The 18,847-nt window shown below is 39.4% G+C and overlaps 1 protein-coding gene and 1 long non-coding RNA gene across 3 annotated transcripts in view; both read left to right on the top strand.

Annotated features, from left to right (window-relative positions):
- Positions 1-18,847, top strand: part of LOC310827398 — a 793,036-nt gene that overhangs the window by 371,496 nt on the left and 402,693 nt on the right. The window lies entirely within an intron of this gene.
- The window catches only part of ATG10 (autophagy related 10), a 100,814-nt gene that overhangs the window by 76,114 nt on the left and 5,853 nt on the right, over positions 1-18,847 (top strand). The window contains exon 6 of one of the 2 annotated variants that reach the window (XM_083703335.1): positions 12,422-12,490. The exons of the other annotated variant lie outside the window; for it this stretch is intronic. Coding sequence (XP_083559461.1) covers positions 12,422-12,490 — 69 coding nt within the window. The remainder of the gene's footprint in view (positions 1-12,421; positions 12,491-18,847) is intronic. 2 annotated transcript variants of the gene reach the window in all.

Here is an 18,847-nt window from a genome sequence, read left to right as displayed (position 1 = left end):
AACTGTGTTGCTGTAAATAGAACTTTTCAGCTAACTGAAAGAGAAGGGGAAACAAATTCTGGCTGTGGCCATTGCTTTGGTATGATAAGCATGTATTAATCCAGCCTTACTTGGTTCTGTTAGAACAGTGGTTTTCAACCAGTGTGCTGTGGCACCCTAGGGTGCCTTGAATGATGGTCATAAGTGCCGCAGGCAACACTGGCCTCTGTCCCTCCTTCTTTCCCTCCCTCCTCTGATGTCCTCTGATGTCTCTGCCTCTCAAAGCTTTGCACAGCTGGTTGTTACCTGAGCCCTGGCTACAAGCTCCACAGGCGAATGGTGCCTCTGGGGCTGGCCAGGGGGTGCTGGTTGTCAGGAACTGAGGAGCCTCGGAGTAAGCAAGCAAGGGAGTCCAGCCAGCTAGTCCACCAGCCCTTGCTCTTGGGAATGGATGGACAAATGGGAGGCTAGGCACTGGCCACTGGCCTTTTTTGTGCTAGCTGTGTGAAATGTCTGTCTGGTATCTGAGTGTCCGAAAGGGAAGCCTTTCCACAGTGGTGCCCACTGCTGCCTCCCAAGGTGAATAAGATGGTGGCCTCATGTTCACCTTTGGCCAGTCTCTATTGGGCCCACTAAGTCTGGGGGCATCCTCTTCCCAGGCCCCTGTTCGACTGTGTGAGGAGGCACCTCTCTTTGGAGTGGGGGGGGGGGCAGCTCAGAGACCAAGGGTGGCAGCAGTGGCTGCCCAGAGGACTCCCAAGGACGGGAGAGGAATGGAGGCTGAGGGAACACTCCACAAGGGAAGGTGTTCAAAAAAGGGTGAGAGCTGCCAGCTCTGCAGGCAAGGGGTGACATAACTGGGCTCCTTAGCCCCACAGGGGCACTGCAGAAAGAATGTAGTTGGTCAAGGGAGCCGTGGACTCAGAAAGGTTGAAAACCTCTGTATTAGATGGTAACCGTTATCATAAATGCAGAATTTTCCTTTGATGAAGTTCTGTAAAATTAAGATGCAATTATTCTAAGATCATAGAATCATAGAGTTGGAAGAGACCACAAGGGCCATTGAGTCCAACCCCCTGCCAAGCAGGAAACACCATCAGAGCACTCCTGACATATGGTTGTCAAGCCTCTGCTTAAAGACCTCCAAAGAAGGAGACTCCATATATGTATTTTTTTTACAAAACTTGGAAACTAGGGCATTTTCAGACTGTCACTGTTTTGTGAATGGGATTCAGTTATATAGCAGCACATTCAAGTTGCGCAGTTGGTGAATTTTGCACGCTTGCGCAACTAATCCCCCCCCCCGGCCCAAACTTGGATCTTTTTTTCTTCAGTAAGGAAAATGATGGGGCAATACACTGTAAAGTGTGGATAATTACTCAACACAATGTCAACACAATGTCATATAACCTCCCCAGAAACAAAAATCAGTTCAACAGACAGTTGACATCAAAGAACATCCCTGCACATTTGTGCAAACAAATCAGGATAAATGTTCAGTTAGCAAGTCATCTGGAAGTAACCATAGACATATTTAAAGGACTTTGTTGGAAAGATTGGAGAGACATTGATTCAAGCGTAGGGTAAAAGATATAATCTTTAATGAGCCTCCTTCTCACCCCCCTTCCTCTCATTTGCCTCTGAAAAGCCTGTCTTGGAAGGGAGACTACAGCAGGCTTTACCACAAGTAGTGGAGGAGAAATTCTCCTTGCTGAGTTTAATCACATCCTGTCAAAAGTGCTTGTATGCTAAAATCTGGTGCTTTTAACTCTTGCCTATTCTTTGATTTGGAAAACTTCCCCTTGAACTTTGTGTAGGGGGTGGTTGTATTTTCTCAGTGTGGAGAAAATACTTCTCTCTGATTGGTGGAAATTGATGGTGCTGCCATAGGCATTGGGGAAGTTTCTGGAAGTGCTACAATGGTTTGGTATTCTCCCATTGCTTTCTTTGCTTGATGCCTGATAGTGCACAGATAAGCTTGGTTGAGGTTATTCCAGCTTGCGCTAGCTGGTGTGGTGGCGCAATTGAATTGCCACTATTAAGAAGCATGGGGAGAAGAGACAGAGTTCATAGGGAATTTATAAGATGGGTAACCTCAAAATGAATATTACCTTGAGGGTGGGGATATGGAAGATGCAGAACTGAAGACATGTTGAATAAAATAAAAACAGTTGATTTGAGGAAGGCACCTCTTAATTATGTCAAGTGTTCACCGTGATATAGGCAGTAACCAATTTGACACATGTTTAGCATTGTAATGTGTTGTCAAAATGGATCAGCGCAGTTTTGAGGAGAGGCACCATGAGGTATCTATATTTATGAGCTGAAATCGCCAATTTGCTCTACACAGATTCAGAAACTATTCAGATAATAAAAAACTTAGATGTAAATTAAAACTAATTCTAGATAATCCAGCCTTTGTAAAAGAGATTTCTGTGGTTAAAATTTACAATAATGTAACAAATAATAATGCAATAAAAATACAAAATATGTCTTCTTTCATTTGGCAACTAGAAAACCTATTTGATTTCTTTTTCATTCACTTTCACATAAATAGATACAGAATAAATGCCCCTGTACCCCTGGCTTCTACACATAAGAATAGTTGTAATAAACTTTTCCTTGAGTAAATAGAATTCTGAGCAAATGAGCTCATACTCACTAAGGCTTAATCAATAATGGGATATATAATTGAATACACAAAGCTAGTGGTTGAGTAAGCTAATGAGAATGAACAGCTTGAGCCTTTAAATCATCAAGTTGCCAAGAAAAAAAATATAGAATCATAGAACCATTTCACATCTTTGACAAGACTATTGAATTCCTTCAGTGTGATCGTCCTTATATGTGCCCTCAGTTGCATAGAAATAATATAGTATGTGAATCAGACACACAACCTGGTTATATAAGATAGGTACAAATGGAATTGTATTGTGTAATAGTTAATTATCATAGGTTTATAATATACCATACCTTCCTTTTTTCCCTTCCCCCCCACATTTTCACTTTTTATTTTTATTCTATATTGTTTGTTTTAAGTGTTGTTTTAAAAACTGAAATAAAAAGAAAAGAAATACATACACAACCTGGATGATAGTCCAGGCTAATACTTGGAAATATAGATCCCTAACTTCATGGGTACATTCTGAAAAGTAAGGGTGTTTAGGATTATAGCCCAAGTTTAAGGACTGTGATTATGCGATCTTGGTAGCCTTCTTTTGAGCCTCTAAGAACATGAATTTCTGCAGACCTGTATATATTCTTCTAATTCATACCAGGGTGCTCTCAGGTGGTCACAGGTATAAGCAACCTATAAGGTAGCATTTTAGTGAGAATTTGGTGGTGGCATCAAATGTTTGTTCTAGATGGAAGTATAGGTAGTCCGTCTGTCTAAGGAAGTGGTGTGTTCTAATGTTCTAATGTTAGATACAGTTATATTTCCCTTAAGGAATGGGTTTGCATTTGAGGGATCCATTTCTATCACTTTGAGTCCTTTTGTGTGGTGTATACTTCACTAGCTTAGGCAAGTATACCAGATGAGTATGTATAATTATTTCACCCCAGAAACTCCCAATTTTCTTGTATGTATGTCAACCATACATGCATGGTTTATGATGCTGGCTTGTTTTAAATCAACCATTAAGATTCACCATAGTTCATTCTCATTTGAAAGTAACTAGAATCACCAATACCCCTAAGTTTATGATAGCCTCTACTTGTATGAACAATATGTATAATAATTGTTAGAATTAGCTTTTAAAGCACCTTATGATCCTTAAAATTGATTGTACAAAAGGATTATGCCTAACAAGTGATTTTTCTAAATGATTTAACAGATCTGTTGAGCGTATATAATTCCAAGCAGAATCACTTTTTATATTGCCTGATCTAGTTAAGCTGAAGTACATGGACTCAAATGTGATTTAGTCCATAATGTGTAGGTTTCAGTGGCATACATCCAAATACTTTGGCTGAAAGTGTTTTGCATTATGCATTGCAAATAGCATAATAATTGAAGTAGCAATGGAAAAGAAAAAATAGATACACAGTTTATATATGATGGTGTTTAGACTTCTCTTGGATGGTTCTACTGGTAAGCTGTGTTAAAGGGATTTATAGAACCCTTTTTCTGTTCTCTAATTCTTTGATTGTAACTCTTTCCCTGTACAGTAGCTGCAATCCTTAAATGGAACAGGAGGAATCAACTGGATCAGGAATGATCAGTGATGAACCCAGACTGCAAGACTGAGCCATGTGCCCCTTAAACCGGGGCTGTCAGTGGAACCATTTAACAGAAAAGACCATAGCTTAATTTTAAGAGGAATTTGCAGAATATGTGTAGTATTTCCATACACATACCGAGAGAAAAAGTTAGGTCATAGAATCATAGAATTGTAGAGTTGGAAAGGGATCCCAAGGGTCATCTAGTCCAATCCCCTGCAATGCAGGAATCTCAACTAAAGCATCCATGGCAGATGGATCCAATGTCTACTTAAAAGCATCCAATGAAGGAGAGTTCACCACCTCCTGAGGGAGTCCGTTCCAGTGTCGAACAGGTCTTGCTGTTAGAAAGTTTTTAGTCAGAATCTCCTTTCTTGTAACTTGAAGCCATTGGTACAGGTCCTATCCTCCACAGCACAAGAAAGTAAATTTGTTCCATCATCCATGTGACAGCACTTTAGATATTTGAAGTTGGCTGCATCTGGCTGTTAACCAGAAGGTTGGTGTTTTGAGCCCACCCAGGGATGGCTGTGGACAGGATTCCTGCATTGCAGGGGGCTGAACCTGAGGGTCCCTGTCAACTCAATGATTCTTTGATTCTGTCTCCTCTCAGTCCCCACTTTTCCAGGCTAAATATACCCAATTCCCTCAACCGTTCCTCATAAGGCATGGCTTCCAGACTGTTTATCATCTTGGTCCCTCTCCTTTGCACACATTCCAGCTTGTCAGTATCCTTCTTAAATTGTGGTAGAACTGGACACAGTATTCTAGTATGGTTTGCTTTTGACATTTATTTTGTAGCCAAGAGGGCAACAGCATTATTACACAGAAAAGGCTTGTTTACATTAGAGGTGCTTGAGGATTTCATTTGGCCAACATTTTTTTAGTGAACTAGCTTGATTCACATCACATCTAATATGTACAGTTTTACTTGTACTTTTTGTACTTCTCTGTGTCACACTACTTACCTCAAAAAAGTACCAAAATGTGTACAAAATAAATAGGTTGATAAATAGGTTCAAAATGTCAATTTTCATGCAATTATTTTAAAAAACCACAGATAGAGAAACAGGACAAAATGGATGTATGAATGAACATGTGTGAAACTGATATGGATCATAAATTAATTAATTAATTGATCAATCAATTCCTAATTCATATGCTTACCAGACTTGCTGACTCTAGCCCAGCTTTTCTCAACCTTGGGTCCCCAGATGTTGTTGAACTACAACTCCCATCACCCCTAGCTAGCAAGGCCAGAGCTCAGGGATGATGGGAGTTGTAGTCCAACAACATCTGGGGACCCACAGGTTGAGAACCACTGCTCTAGCCCTTTGTGTAATTTATTTAGTAAAATGTGTGACACTAGATTAGTGGCCCTGTTCATGTATATCCCTGATGAAAGTGTTTATACATAAGCAAATAAATTGACCTAGTTCAGAAAGGTTTTAGTGATAATTCACATTGGGAAAAGGGCAATGTGATTTCATGTGTGCCAGGATTTCTGCCATCAGGGTTGCAAAAGTTCTCTTCCTCAGAACCACATCATTGTAGGCTTAGTTCCCTCGCTACGAACTCTGAAGATATTTCAGTGCTGTGTCATGTATTTCATGTGAACAGGTACCATCTTGTCCACACCTCTGCAATATCAGCATCAAGTTGCACTATTTTTACATTAATCCAGCTGTTATTCTTTTCATTGTGTGGTTAAGAACCCAAAAGACATATTCTTTATAGTACAGCAGTAATTCTGTCCATTGCATCACTTAATTTATGGCAGTGTTAACACAAAAATCAATAAACATTATTTCTAAAATGACCAAGTATGTTAATGGTGTGATATTTTTTCCTTAAAGGAAAGAGATTCTTAACTGTTTCTGGAGGGCTTTGATGTAGTGGTGCTGAGGCACAGCAAAGTGACATTGTTGTAGGGAAGTTTTATATCTTAATACTTGACTCATGTGTGGGTAGCTATTCTTAGACATATTCGAGAATTCTGTTAAACAGAAGAGGTTGCATTCAGTATAGTTTAACAGAAGGCTGCTATTCCCCCCCCCCCCTGTGAAATTTCTTTGAGCTATATCAACAGTTGCTACAGAACACTGGCTAGAACTTCTGGGAAAGCTTTTGTAGTATCAATAGAGAAGATCATAAGTGCCATTATTGCTGGACATGTTTTGCCCTCAAAGTTCTTGTTTCAATCATAAGGCAGTCCTGCCGACATAGAGTTTGGAAGTACCGTATTCAGATCTAGAGATGGTCATTGGCACCCAGAAGTCTAAAGTCACACCATTCTGCTCTTTTGATGGAAGTTCCATTCTACTACTGCTTCGGGGGATAAACACAGCTACTTGTTCCCCCTACTTTATATGACCACAGAATTTTCTGTGGTGCGCGTTGAGTGTTTGAATTTGTGTGGAAACTTGGAATAAGAGTCTGAGTAACAGCCCTTTCCAGGGTATCTGCCTTCCACCTTTTTTTAAAAAAAAGATGAATGGAAGAGGAACACAATCCTCAGGTGCAGACAATCTGAATGCAACTCTTCTTTTTAAATGGGTAGGGTTTTGATATGTGCAGTGACATACCATGCTGGTGAATATTTTGCTGCTCAATACACCTTCGCTATTACCTTTTCAATTGCCGCAATTTTAGCACGTTTATTGCTTTTTAGAATTCTAGATTACTGCTAAAGACCTTTTCCTTTTTATATTAAAATATTAGCACTTAAATGAAAGAGTTGTAAAACTATAGTGAAAAACTTTATTTTTCACATTTCTTGGACAGCTCTTTTTAAAAGAAGCAAACGCTTACCACTAATTAAAAAGCTTTTTCTTAGGGAGCTCAGATTTATTAGATTTTTTTTAAAATAAGGATTGCCCAGGTGAATTGGGCCTTCTTCACTCAAAGCATCTGTGTCACACCTTCAGGCCTATATGATGAAACATAGCAGGATGTATACACAGATAAGGGCACAATACATACCCCTTGATAGTGTGGAAAGTATTCTGCAATTCTGGTAGTTTACAGCAGGAGAGCAGTGATTAGTAGTACTAGGAATCATCTGTCTGGTAGCAGCCTAAGATATTTGTTAACTTGTCAAATTTTCTTGATTTAACAGGATTTTTAAATTTTGCAGGCATCCTAAAACATGTTTTGAAAGATTTTCAAACTCTTACATTTTCTCTTATCAGGTTGTGTTTATACCAAATTCTGCTCCAATATCATTCATTCCATCCGTACACAGCTTGTTGGATTGTCTTCTTATACCTTAAAAAAACCCCACAACTTCAGAACATATTTTAAGGAGTCATTTAATAAAATGACATGTACGATACTAAAAAGTTGATGGCTAAATTAATTTTATTTTGGCAAGTATTGAAAAATATGTCATCTGTTTATTTTCATGAAAGAATGAGTGATGTGCCAGTTCTAAGAACAAGAACTAGTCTGCCAATTTTCCAGTATAAACTTTTTTTTAAAAAGTGTTTAATCAGTTATAAACTTAAACTGTAACTGAATAGACTGTGCTTCATAGTGGGTTTTGTTGCTGTTGTTGAATTTATGCAGCATCTTCGTTGTACTTGTCAAATTATGCTTCTCCATTAAGAAGAGAGATCCTTGTTCTTAAGAGTGGAACAGAAAACTAAACAGGAGGGCAAAGAAAAGGGCAATCCCAGTAACAGTCAAGGCTTATCAACAGGGCTGTAGTCTACAGATACCAGAGAACAATAACTCCCATCATCCTTGAATATTGGTGAAGTTGGCTAGGACTAATAGCAGTGCAGCAACTTATGGGAGCAGCACCAGTTTGCCATTGCAATTTACAGAGGAAAGTTATTATTCTGTACATGCTAGAGCAGGTAGTTTTTCAGAGTTTTTGTGTTAATATCTGAAATGCATTGATCACTTCAACAAAATAGTCACTGACATTTATCTCCTGGAGGTGCAAGAAAACTGAGATAGATTGTATGTTGTAATCTTTTTCTTACCAAGTGTCGTGTACTAGCGAAGGGGAGGAGGGTCATAGTCAGCTTGCTATATGGTACCCCAAGCAACTGAGTATAGCTCAGTGTTGACCATGTTCTTTACAGTCTCATTTATTTTGATACAGATAAATATTCATTTTACAAATATGGTGCATCAGCAATATGAGATCAATGCACTAAGCACTGTTGGATACAGAATGGGATTTGGATCCAGTATCACTTTTGCTTGAACCTGGGGAATAAAGATGGGAAAAGAAGGATGGCCACTGTTTCATAAGCACCTCACAGGAAGACCCTGATGAGATCATTTTGTTACAATAAGTACTGAAAAATAACCAGGTTGCATTTCCCTAATCCTTGAAAGGTTATCGCATACTAAATCTGTTAGTCTTTAAGGTGCCACAAGACTCATTGTTTTTGCTGAAACAGACTAACATGTAATGATGGTACCTTAAAGTTCTGTGCACATGTAGATAACAACAAATGACTTCTATTGCTGAACAAAAGCTCCATCACAGAGTAGTTGGCAATTTGTCATTGTATAAATTTGAATTACAAGTCGGGGGGCGGGGCACAGAGAGAGAGAGAGAGAGAGAGAGAGAGAGAGAGAGGAGAGAGAGAGACCTCACTGTTTCAATGGCAGCTTCTGATATATTTGCCTTCACTTGATTATCCAGTAGCATTTCAAGTGATGTCTTGCTAGTCTCACTTTTCTAGGTGCAACAATCACAGCAGGGAAATGCGTCTCTATTTTATTAAATCTAATAAAGTGTAGAACAGAAATAGCCAACTTGGTACCACATTAGCTCCTTCTTGATAGAGGATAATGTTAAATACTGAGGAGAGATCGTATCTCAGTGCAGAGCACATGTTTTGCATGTACAAGGTCTTAAGTTTGCAACTCCAGTTACAATAAGCTCAGGAGGAGAGCTTCAAAAGTCATCAACCTGAGACCCTGGAGAGTTGCCAGTCAGAATAGGTAATCCTGGGCTAGTTGTAGTCTAAATCAGTATAGGGCAGCTTCATATTTTCAACATGTCTTATCTGAAAAGCAGGATTCTCAAAACAATTTCCTTAGGAATGTGTGCTCCATATATAGTGGCCTTAAATTGAAGCACTCTATTCTGTGTCTTTATACTGCGCTTAGCTTTTCTCCAAAATAAGTATTATAAATATTGTTCAACATTGTTCCATATGGAAGGAATATGTTATCGCCTCTGGCTGAGACTGTGGCTGCCTTGTTTCTTGAAAACTTAAAACAGTTTCTTTCTTTCAAACCTCAGTATTTGATTCAGTGAACATATACAAGGGCAAGGTAGTGAGTCAACAGAGGACTGTTGCCAGAAGCTCTTGATTCAAAGAAGAGAAAATTGTGCTACCAAGCTAATTTGTAATTAAAAAATAAGTTTATGGAGAAAATAAAATAAAGTTTCCCAATTTGCACTTCATTTCCCATTGCAGGAGGATTTGGACTTGGTATTTATTTAATTTTATTTTTTTGTAATGGCTGAAATAGTGAGAGTTCCAGTTTCTTTTCGAAAACAAGCTTCTAAATGATTGAGTGCTGTATTCCGAGGCTAGGCTCTGGTTAAAAAATGAAGCATTCTCCCCTAGTAACAGCAGGGCGGCCTGATTAATGGGAATTGAACATTTCCTTTCCTGTTATGATCTGAACAGAGAGAGGCCTTATTAAGGCTGTCCACTTCCCTTTTTTTTTTAAAAAAGGGATTGTTTAGAAATATTTATTATTTAAGCAATATATAGGCAAACATGACTCTTGTTGGGGTTCTGCTGTTTACCCATCTACTTTAGCAATCACTGTGAACTCAGCATTGTTCTACTGACTTTGTCTCATCACTATCTTGGAGCATTACTTGGAGCATAAGTATTGGTATTTGAAATCCCTACGCTAAATCAAAATTCCATTGCTTTTTTAGACCCCAGCTGAGTGGTGTACCTTAAGCAAACATGTATCAAATTGTATATATGGGTTTTAGAATGATGTGTTGGTGTGGGTTTGAGGGAATATCTGCAGAGGGATGTTTTGGTGGTCAGGTGCATATAGTCTTTATAGCCCAGCCTTTCCCTACCTGGGCCCTCCAGATGTTGGACCTAAATTCTTAGCAGCCCTAGTCAACAAGACCAATGATAAGGACCAAAACATCTGAAGGGCACCAGATTGGGTATGGCTGCTGTAGTCCATGAATTAGTTCATTTCAACCTTCACTAGTCCAATGTCTATCTGGATGGCAGAGCACTGGACACAAACCTGTGTATTTTAATTGCATGTCAATCATCCTTTTCTCAGAGTTTTCAGGAAGTAAAGTTTATTATTATTTCCTCCTCTTAGTCTGAAGAATGGCTGAAGTCTCAGGTGGTATTGAAAAAAAATGTTCAGTTACAAACGCTTTCTGCTGCCCTTGATAAAAGTCTTGACATCCCTCTATGAATGATTTTCATCAAAGCTATATCATGCAAACTGGATGTGACAGAGGATGTTTTGGACAACAATCCCTTTCCACTATAGGAGAAATGGAGAGCCCATAAAGCCAATGATGGATGCTCCAAGGCAGTTTAATGTAGCACTAGAGAAAATAGAAGCCATTACTACTGGAGGAGCTCCAGTTATGACAGGAAAATAAATGGTGCTGTTACAGGAAATGTACCAACAACAAAATACCTGCTGTTTGGGGGAAGGGAAGTAAAACACACAGTACCAGCTATCCAGAACTAATTACCTTGCTGTAATGCCCAAAAGTGACATTTGTTGTTAATTGAAATTTGACATGGATAATATTTCACATATTATTTTAGGCATTATCTCACTGTGTGCTTAAAGTTATATAACACAGGCTGAAAGTTTTGTTTTGTCAGTGCTAGAACTTAGGCATGGTTTGCTTTCTCTTGGGATGAAAAGAGAGTATTTCATATTTTTTTCTCATTGTGATCTAGTAGAAATGACATTTTATTTGGTCAATGATAAAAGAAGCATAAGGGACTTGAAACCAGAAAGATTTGTCTTTATTGAATGCTACTGTTGCACATGCTGGAAAAAGAATCTTGCCCCATAATGTAATGGCTTTTGGGGCCATCAAACTCCTAGTGTAGGATTGCATTCCTATTTTCAGATTGCAAAACAAAAAGCTTTTTAAAAATATCACAGCTGCTATCTTCCTGTTTTCGCTCTGAATTGCTCTATAGCAGAAGATAAAACTAATTATCATTAGGTTCAATGTGTCATTAAGCATTTCCTGGCTTTCCTTCATAATAAGATCTTTTGAAAAAGAGAGTCAAGCAGAATCTTCTGTCTGACAATCCATGATACAGAAAATGGTGGGAAATCAATTTGCCTGGTAGGTTGGGGGGGGGGATTCTGGTAGACCCTTTGTTTCGTGTCTATGATGCTGTCACATTCTTTGCAGGGAAATAATGCTTTAAGTTTCAGAAAAGTATTTTCACTTTTTGATGCTTTGTTCCTGTCCAGAAGACGCTTTTGCTCCTGTAAATGTCAGGTTGCCTCCTGCAAAATTCCAACACACATTAATCAGGAAATGTCTACTGCAGTAGCAGTTTCACCCACAAAAGATTAATTTATAACTAAACTAAGTTGATTTTTCATTTAAATAGGTTTGTGCTTGCAAAACTCAGTGTGATTCATGTTTCTTTTCATCACTGATATATAAGCCTGACATCTGGAAACTAAATGCTACTTCGCCTTTGTGGAGAGGATTTCCAGACACGAAAATTAAGGAAACTTCATATAGTAGAAAGTTTTTCAACATATGTATTTTGGCATTCTTACTTTGTTTATACATTCCTCTTTCTATGCCTCTGTGCTATTTTCTATATCTCAATCCCATTTGGTGGCTTGGACAAAGAAAGGGGAAGCAGTAGCTTTGGAAACTGCTCTAGGAACTACATGAGGAGCGAGTTTTCCATTATCAATTCCCCGAGCTGCTAACTCTTTCGATAACCTTCATTGCATTGGCAACTATCCACAACTTGCTTTAATGTGCCTCCATTTCATTGGTTTAACCTTGGATGTACATCAGACTTTTTAACAACTCACAAACAAAAGGACATGGTTGAGCTTATCATATAAAAGTCTTAGCACCAAAGTTTGAAAAATATAGCTTCCTTCCAAACTACTTGAATGTTGAGTGTAAACTAAAGTAGCAACTTTGGGGGGTCGATATAGTCAGTCAAAAGTGAAAATCTGTATTTTTTTGTTTCAGAATAGTCTTGATTCAAAGGCAATCATGTTTACATGTACCAAAGGGAGAGTAGGCTTGCTGCTGAATGAGGTAAATTACACTGGGCAACAATTTTTTTACTTTTTGAATGTTGTCTAGATTTCTACAACTGATTTAGGATATTTTTGCACTGCTGAATCAGGAAATGGCATCCGTTTCTCACCATCAGGTCAGGTTTACTGTAAACTGAATGGTGGGAATTGATAAAGGTAAGTACATGTAAATTGCATGTTGCTTCACCTTTTTTCAAACATCAGGGCTTGAACTTCTGTTTCTTGGAACTCCTGGAATGCTCAGCGGCAGGGAGGTCTCTCTTCAGAGTCCAACAGTAGTCAGCCATCATGACTGCGACCCAGCAACCCTGATACCTGGTCTCCATCTCTCTCATGTCCTGATGGAATCTCTTCCCCTGCTCGTCACTCATTGAACCCAGGTTCTCAGGAAACCGGTCCATATGTGAAAATAGTTAGTGCATCTTGACGCTCATGTTGCACCCCAGGTTTCTGAAAGCAGTCAGCATGTTGTTGACAAGTTCTGTGTAGTTTCTGGCCTTATTGTTGCCAAGAAAGTTCTTCACTACCAGAACAAATGCCTTCCACGCTTCCAGTTCCACTTCGTTCATTGAGTTTCCGAACTCTGGATCTCTGATGAGCTGATGGATCTGAAGACCATCAAAGATGCCAACTTTCAACTTCTCCATGGTCAATCCTGGAAAAGCCTGGCACAAGTAAGTGAAGCAGTCACCATCCTTGTCCAGAGCCTTGGTGAACTGCTTGATTAAGCCGAGCTTGATGTGCAGCGGTGGGAAGACTATTCTGTCTCTGTCCACCAGAGGGTCATTGATGACGTTCCTTTCTTTGCAAGGCACCAATTCCTCCCACACAGGCCAGTCCTTCTTCGTGTAATGCTGAGCACGGTCCCTACTATCCCACATGCACAGAAAACATGGGTACTTGGTGAAGCCAGACTGTTGTCCCAACAAAAAGTTCACCATCTTCAGGTCAACACAAATAAACCACTTATGCTGATCATAACCAATTTTCTCCAGCACATACTTCACCGCTTCATAGTTCTCCTTCAGTGTACTTGAGTGATCCAGGGGTATAGAGGCAAACTGGTTGCCGTTGTGTAGCAGAACACATTTCAGTGATCGCTTGCTGCTGTCAATGAACAGTCTCCAATCTTTGGGTTCGTACTGTGGCACTCCAAGCTTGAGCAGAAGCTGCGCAATATCTGCACAGTACACCAAGTCCTTCTCTTCCGAGAAAAAACGGAGGTACTCTTGATGCCTGTTGTGGAAGAAGCTGATGCGAGCACTGTCAGAGAGGAGGTTTTTTCCCTTCAATCTGGATGCCAACAGTTCGGCAGAGTCCTTTGACAAGCTGAGGTCGCAAACTAGATCATTCAACTCCTTTTGGGAAAATGGATGTGGAGCATCATCTTCAAGAACCACTTCTTTTTCTTCATGTCCTTCAACACTGGAGGCATCTTTGTCACTAATGTCAGGAAGTTCTCCGAAGATAGGCACTGGAATTTCATCACAATGAGCTACAGGACGACGTGCTGATTGAAGATCAGGATACTTGAGGCTGCTCCGGTTCTTTCTGTTGATCCCAGCCGCACCAATTTATGGAAGATTTCGAGGTTTTATGACTTCAAACTGATCCCTTTTCGACATAATCACCCAGAACTATTGGACCTGAATACTTCTTCTCATTAAAATAATCATTTCCAATCAAAACAATTATTCGACATGGCATTTTACCACCACCAACTTCTTCTAAAATGTTCCACACAAGCGTACATGTGAACAAAAACATAAAAAACCGACATGTGGCCATAGCTCAAAAACTTGACCTGATTGAGCAAAACCAATGTGATTTTTGGATTCAGCGCATCAGATTTGTCCTAAATCAACTGAAAAAACGCAGACAACAAATTTGTTGTTGACCAGTGTTATCTGTATGATGTGTCTGATGTGTGCTCCAGAGTGCACAATAGGGATCACTCAGCCTATAAAGAGAAGACTTACCTGGATCTGAAATATATTTCATTTATGAATCATTTCCTGTGAAACATCCCAAAGTGATTCATCAATTTTAACAGTAAAAATGTATCTAAAAGCAATTTCAAGCCTAATACAGAGACTGGGAAAATAATCTCCACTTAAAAGTGTTGTTGGAAAAAGAAGTTCTTTAATAGGTGCCGGAAATATAATAGAGGTACCAGCTCTTTGATACATAACAGGAGAGAATTTCAAAAAGCAGGTATTTCCATACTAGAGGTCTGATTCCTACATTTGTATGGGCTCTCTTGCAGAGTGCAGTGATCATTTGAATAAATTAGTAAAGTGATCTTCTAGGTAGTGTGGTGTAATTATTAGAGTGCCTGACTAGGATCTGGGAAACCAGGGCTCAAATCTCCACTTGGCCATGAATCTCACTGGGTGGCAGTGAGCCACTAACTCAACTCTCAGGTTGTGAGGATAAAATGGGAAGGAAGAAAACTATGTATGGCACCTTGAGCTCCTTGGGGGAAAGGGGGCTATAAATGTGATACATAATTAAGTAACTAGATATCTAGACTGGGTCTCAAACTGTATAGGCCTTTGTACACCAGTACCAACACCTTATACTTAGCCTGGTAGCTAATTGGTTGCCAGTGCAATTCTTTTAGTGGTGGCGTAACATGAAGGAGCGTCTCCACCCCATCGTTCTATCCGGACACTGAGGTCCAGCACCGAGGGCCTTCTGGCGGTTCCCTCACTGCGAGAAGCCAAGTTACAGGGAACCAGGCAGAGGGCCTTCTCGGTAGTGGTGCCCTCCCTGTGGAACGCCCTCCCACCAGATGTCAAAGAGAACAACAACTACCAGACTTTGAGAAGACATCTGAAGGCAGCCCTGTTTAGGGAAGCTTTTAATGTTTGATGTATTAGAGTATTTTAATTATTATTTTTGGAAGCCGCTCAGAGTGGCTGGGGAAGCACAGCCAGATGGGCGGGGTATAAATAATAAATTATTATTATATTATTATTATTATGGTGGCAGTATTCTGCCCCAGTGAGCGGTCAAGCTGCTGCATTTTGCACTAGCTGCAGCTTCCAGGCCAGCCTCAGGGGCAGCCCCACATAGAGTGAATTGCAACAATCCAACCTGGAGGTTGCCAATTCATGGTGTTGCAGTCCAAAAATGGCCATAACTAGTTTTTTAAAAAATAAAAATCAGCCAGAGCTCATAAAAGGCACTTAGGTCACCTGGGCATGTCACTTTACAGAGATGGATGGAACCTACTCCTTCAGGAGCAATTGACAGTAAATGATCCCAAGACTTTGAACATACAATTGGGGGGCAATAATTGACCCCAAGACTTTGAACCTACTCCTTCAGGAGTGATTGACAATAATTGACAATAATTGATAAAATCACAAGGTGAAGTCTTAAGGTAGGTGTATGTGTGTGAATGAGGGGGAGAGAGAAACAACTTGAAGAGTTGATGTGTTCATATTCACAGCACAACAAGACATGGGCAAGACATAACTGGAATGTGTGCATAAGTAGGGACACAGTGTTGTTATTTAATACCATTGATGTCATGCACACTATCCAATAGATTTCTGTGATTTTTGTTTCATCCTTTTCTAGACAGCATTCCACATTCCAGCAACCCTGCTAGTTCAGGAGAAAATCTTATTTTCCCAGCAACAATATATTTAGTTTGAACTGTGGGAAAATGCAATATCCTTGACACAGAAAATGGTGTATAATAGCAGGATGACCTTCATTATATCAGAGCCATTATCTGATGAAACAAGATAAAGACACTATCCTGGGTACAGATACTCAAGATGTAGGTCAAAGAAAATGTTTGGGGAAAGGTTGTCAGTTCATTGTTTTAGTGCATCAGTGTTCTGACTGTTGGTAGCATAGAATTAGATTAACAACAACATGTTAAAACAACTACAACAGAGTATCTAAATATACATACTAAGGAGATTACATTATTTATTGTTGTGTGAATTGGCTTAATGTTATATTTTTGTGAAAATTCAGCATGTGAAATTGCTTTTGTGTCTAGATGGAAAATCAGGAATTCTAACAAAAATCTGAACGTGCATGTTATTGGTTAAGCTGATCATGGTGTTTGTGTGTGTAATTAATATTCAGTATCTTCAGCAAAACACTGCTAACAAAGTAGTGTGTATTGTATGTCAGTAAGCATCCTATATTGGGGATGCTCCATCCGTGATGGAGTTCCAACTTTACAGAGTGTAGGAGGGCAAGTATCTGCCTCGGTAGCTTATAACCTGCAATTCAGTAAAGCTGGAAGGGGCAGGAAGTGTATGCAGGGGTAAACAGAGAAGCTGTATGCAAGTTGAGTTAACTGTAAGGAATGGGAACAAAGGCCAAAGGCCTTTTAGAAATTATCCGCAAAGCTGTTAGCTGTCTGGGACAAAGGTGCTTCTCTTTGTGGCATCCCATCAATAATGCTAATGAAGCCAGTGAGACCACAATATTTGTGCCTCTCTGATATTAGAGCATATTAGCCAGTGTCCTCGAGAGAAGAGACAAGCAGAGAGGGAAGATGAGAGAGGCAAGATCTAGAAGCACATGGCAAGTATAAATAGATTATATAGGGGGAACTGGAAAGCCACCAGGAGAGAGAATTGATGGCACCATGGCTTCTCAGGCTGACTTTCTAGTTTGAAGATAGGATAGCTACCTGCTAGCTGTGTTATAATTTGTGTTTGTTAATTTTTTGTCATTGATAAAACTCTTGTTGCCAATTCCAGGACATAGTCTTTTTCAGAAATCTGTCTTTGCTAGAAGTATTTTCATACATTTCAGATTCAGTCTAACAGCTGAGTGAAATAATATATTTTCATTCGGATTGGCATTTACTTCATAATACAGAATGGCATCAGTTCACTAGCATGGATAGCAGATGGTGGCATCCTTGTATGAATTTGTAGTTTGGGCTGTCTTCTGAATTAAAATAAAAGGAGCCCCAACAATTTTTAGTGTTCTTCTACATAAATTTTGTGGAATTAGTAAATGTTGCTCTCTTGGGGTTGTATCTGATTGTGTCTTTCCGTTGACAAAAGGCTCTTTGATCCAGTGGAGATTTATGTGAGTGAAAAGGGGGATGGAATATCTTCCACAGATCCTCCCTTTCTCCTACAATCTTCCCCACACTACTTCCCAAATTGTTCTCAATCCTCTGGAGCAGATTTGTTTGGGGCAGGACAGAGATACAAAGGAAAGGGGAAATTAGCAACAAAGTCCATTTTAGTATTTCAGGTCTAAACATAGGATTACATGTTTGCAGAATTCCAGTTTCTGGCTGGCAAGTCAGTCTTGAAAGTTGGCACTTGCTGCATTTTGTTTCATTGTGTAATCAGACATGGAAATCAGTCCTGGGTCTACAAAAGTGTAGCTGGTAAATTGAGATCTGTAGCAGTGCAGATGTAGGTTGTGCTTTAATGTGAAAGAACATTCATTGGTTTCAATGTACATGTAAGTTGGTGAATAGAGAAAGCATTAGTATTCAATCTTACAGATGGCCAGATAATTTACTTCCCAGCCTTCCTTAACCGGGTGGCTGTGCTGGCTGGGTCTGATGGGAGTTGTAGTCCCAAACACCCATATGGCATGGGTTGGAGTGCTGGGAGGCTGGTCCAGACTATAGTTGTATTTGACATTCTTGGTATTTGTTTGGAATGTATTTTTTTAGGTTTGAAGTATGCTAGGCTCCAGTTTAAAATCATTACATTTGATGTGTGTGTATGGAGGGGGCGGGTCACTGCAGAGCATAAAGGTAGCTTTAAAATGTCTTCCTAGGGAATACTGTTGTACTGCAGGAATACATTGAAAAATAACTCTTGTTGTGAACCAAATGCAAATTCGGATATTCAAATCCAACAGTGACTAATATGCTTAGACAACTCTCATACTGCTGTAGAAGAGTTCAGTGGATCCAGCGTGGAACTGACCAAATTACGGAAATAAACATGGAATTTGTGATACCTTTATAATTCCCTCTCCATACCTTCAAGAGAATAAGTTATTTAAGGATTACATGTTTTTATTTATCGAGCAATTCTAATCCCTTATTTAATCCCTTTAATTTGTGTTTTCCCCAATAGCTTATTTTCTCTTGTATAGTCTTTATAAAGTGATATTCTAACATGAGCTGGTGTTCTTAAATATCTTCAGGGTGTTCTCAAAGTGTACTCATCTTACTATTTTTAATATAGACTATCTATTTAATCATCTGGCCTAATATCCAGATGATTCACTACTGTGATTGCACATAGTTATAATTCGTTGGCACACTGAATCCCGGAGGCCTAAGGCTGCTTTCTGCATGTACATACTAGACTTGGGAACTGCTAAAATATTAACAAATGGC

This window comes from Podarcis gaigeae (genome assembly GCF_964106915.1).
Source record: "Podarcis gaigeae genome assembly, chromosome: 11".
NCBI lineage: Eukaryota > Metazoa > Chordata > Lepidosauria > Squamata > Lacertidae > Podarcis > Podarcis gaigeae.
This window is presented reverse-complemented; position numbering and strand designations above follow the sequence as displayed.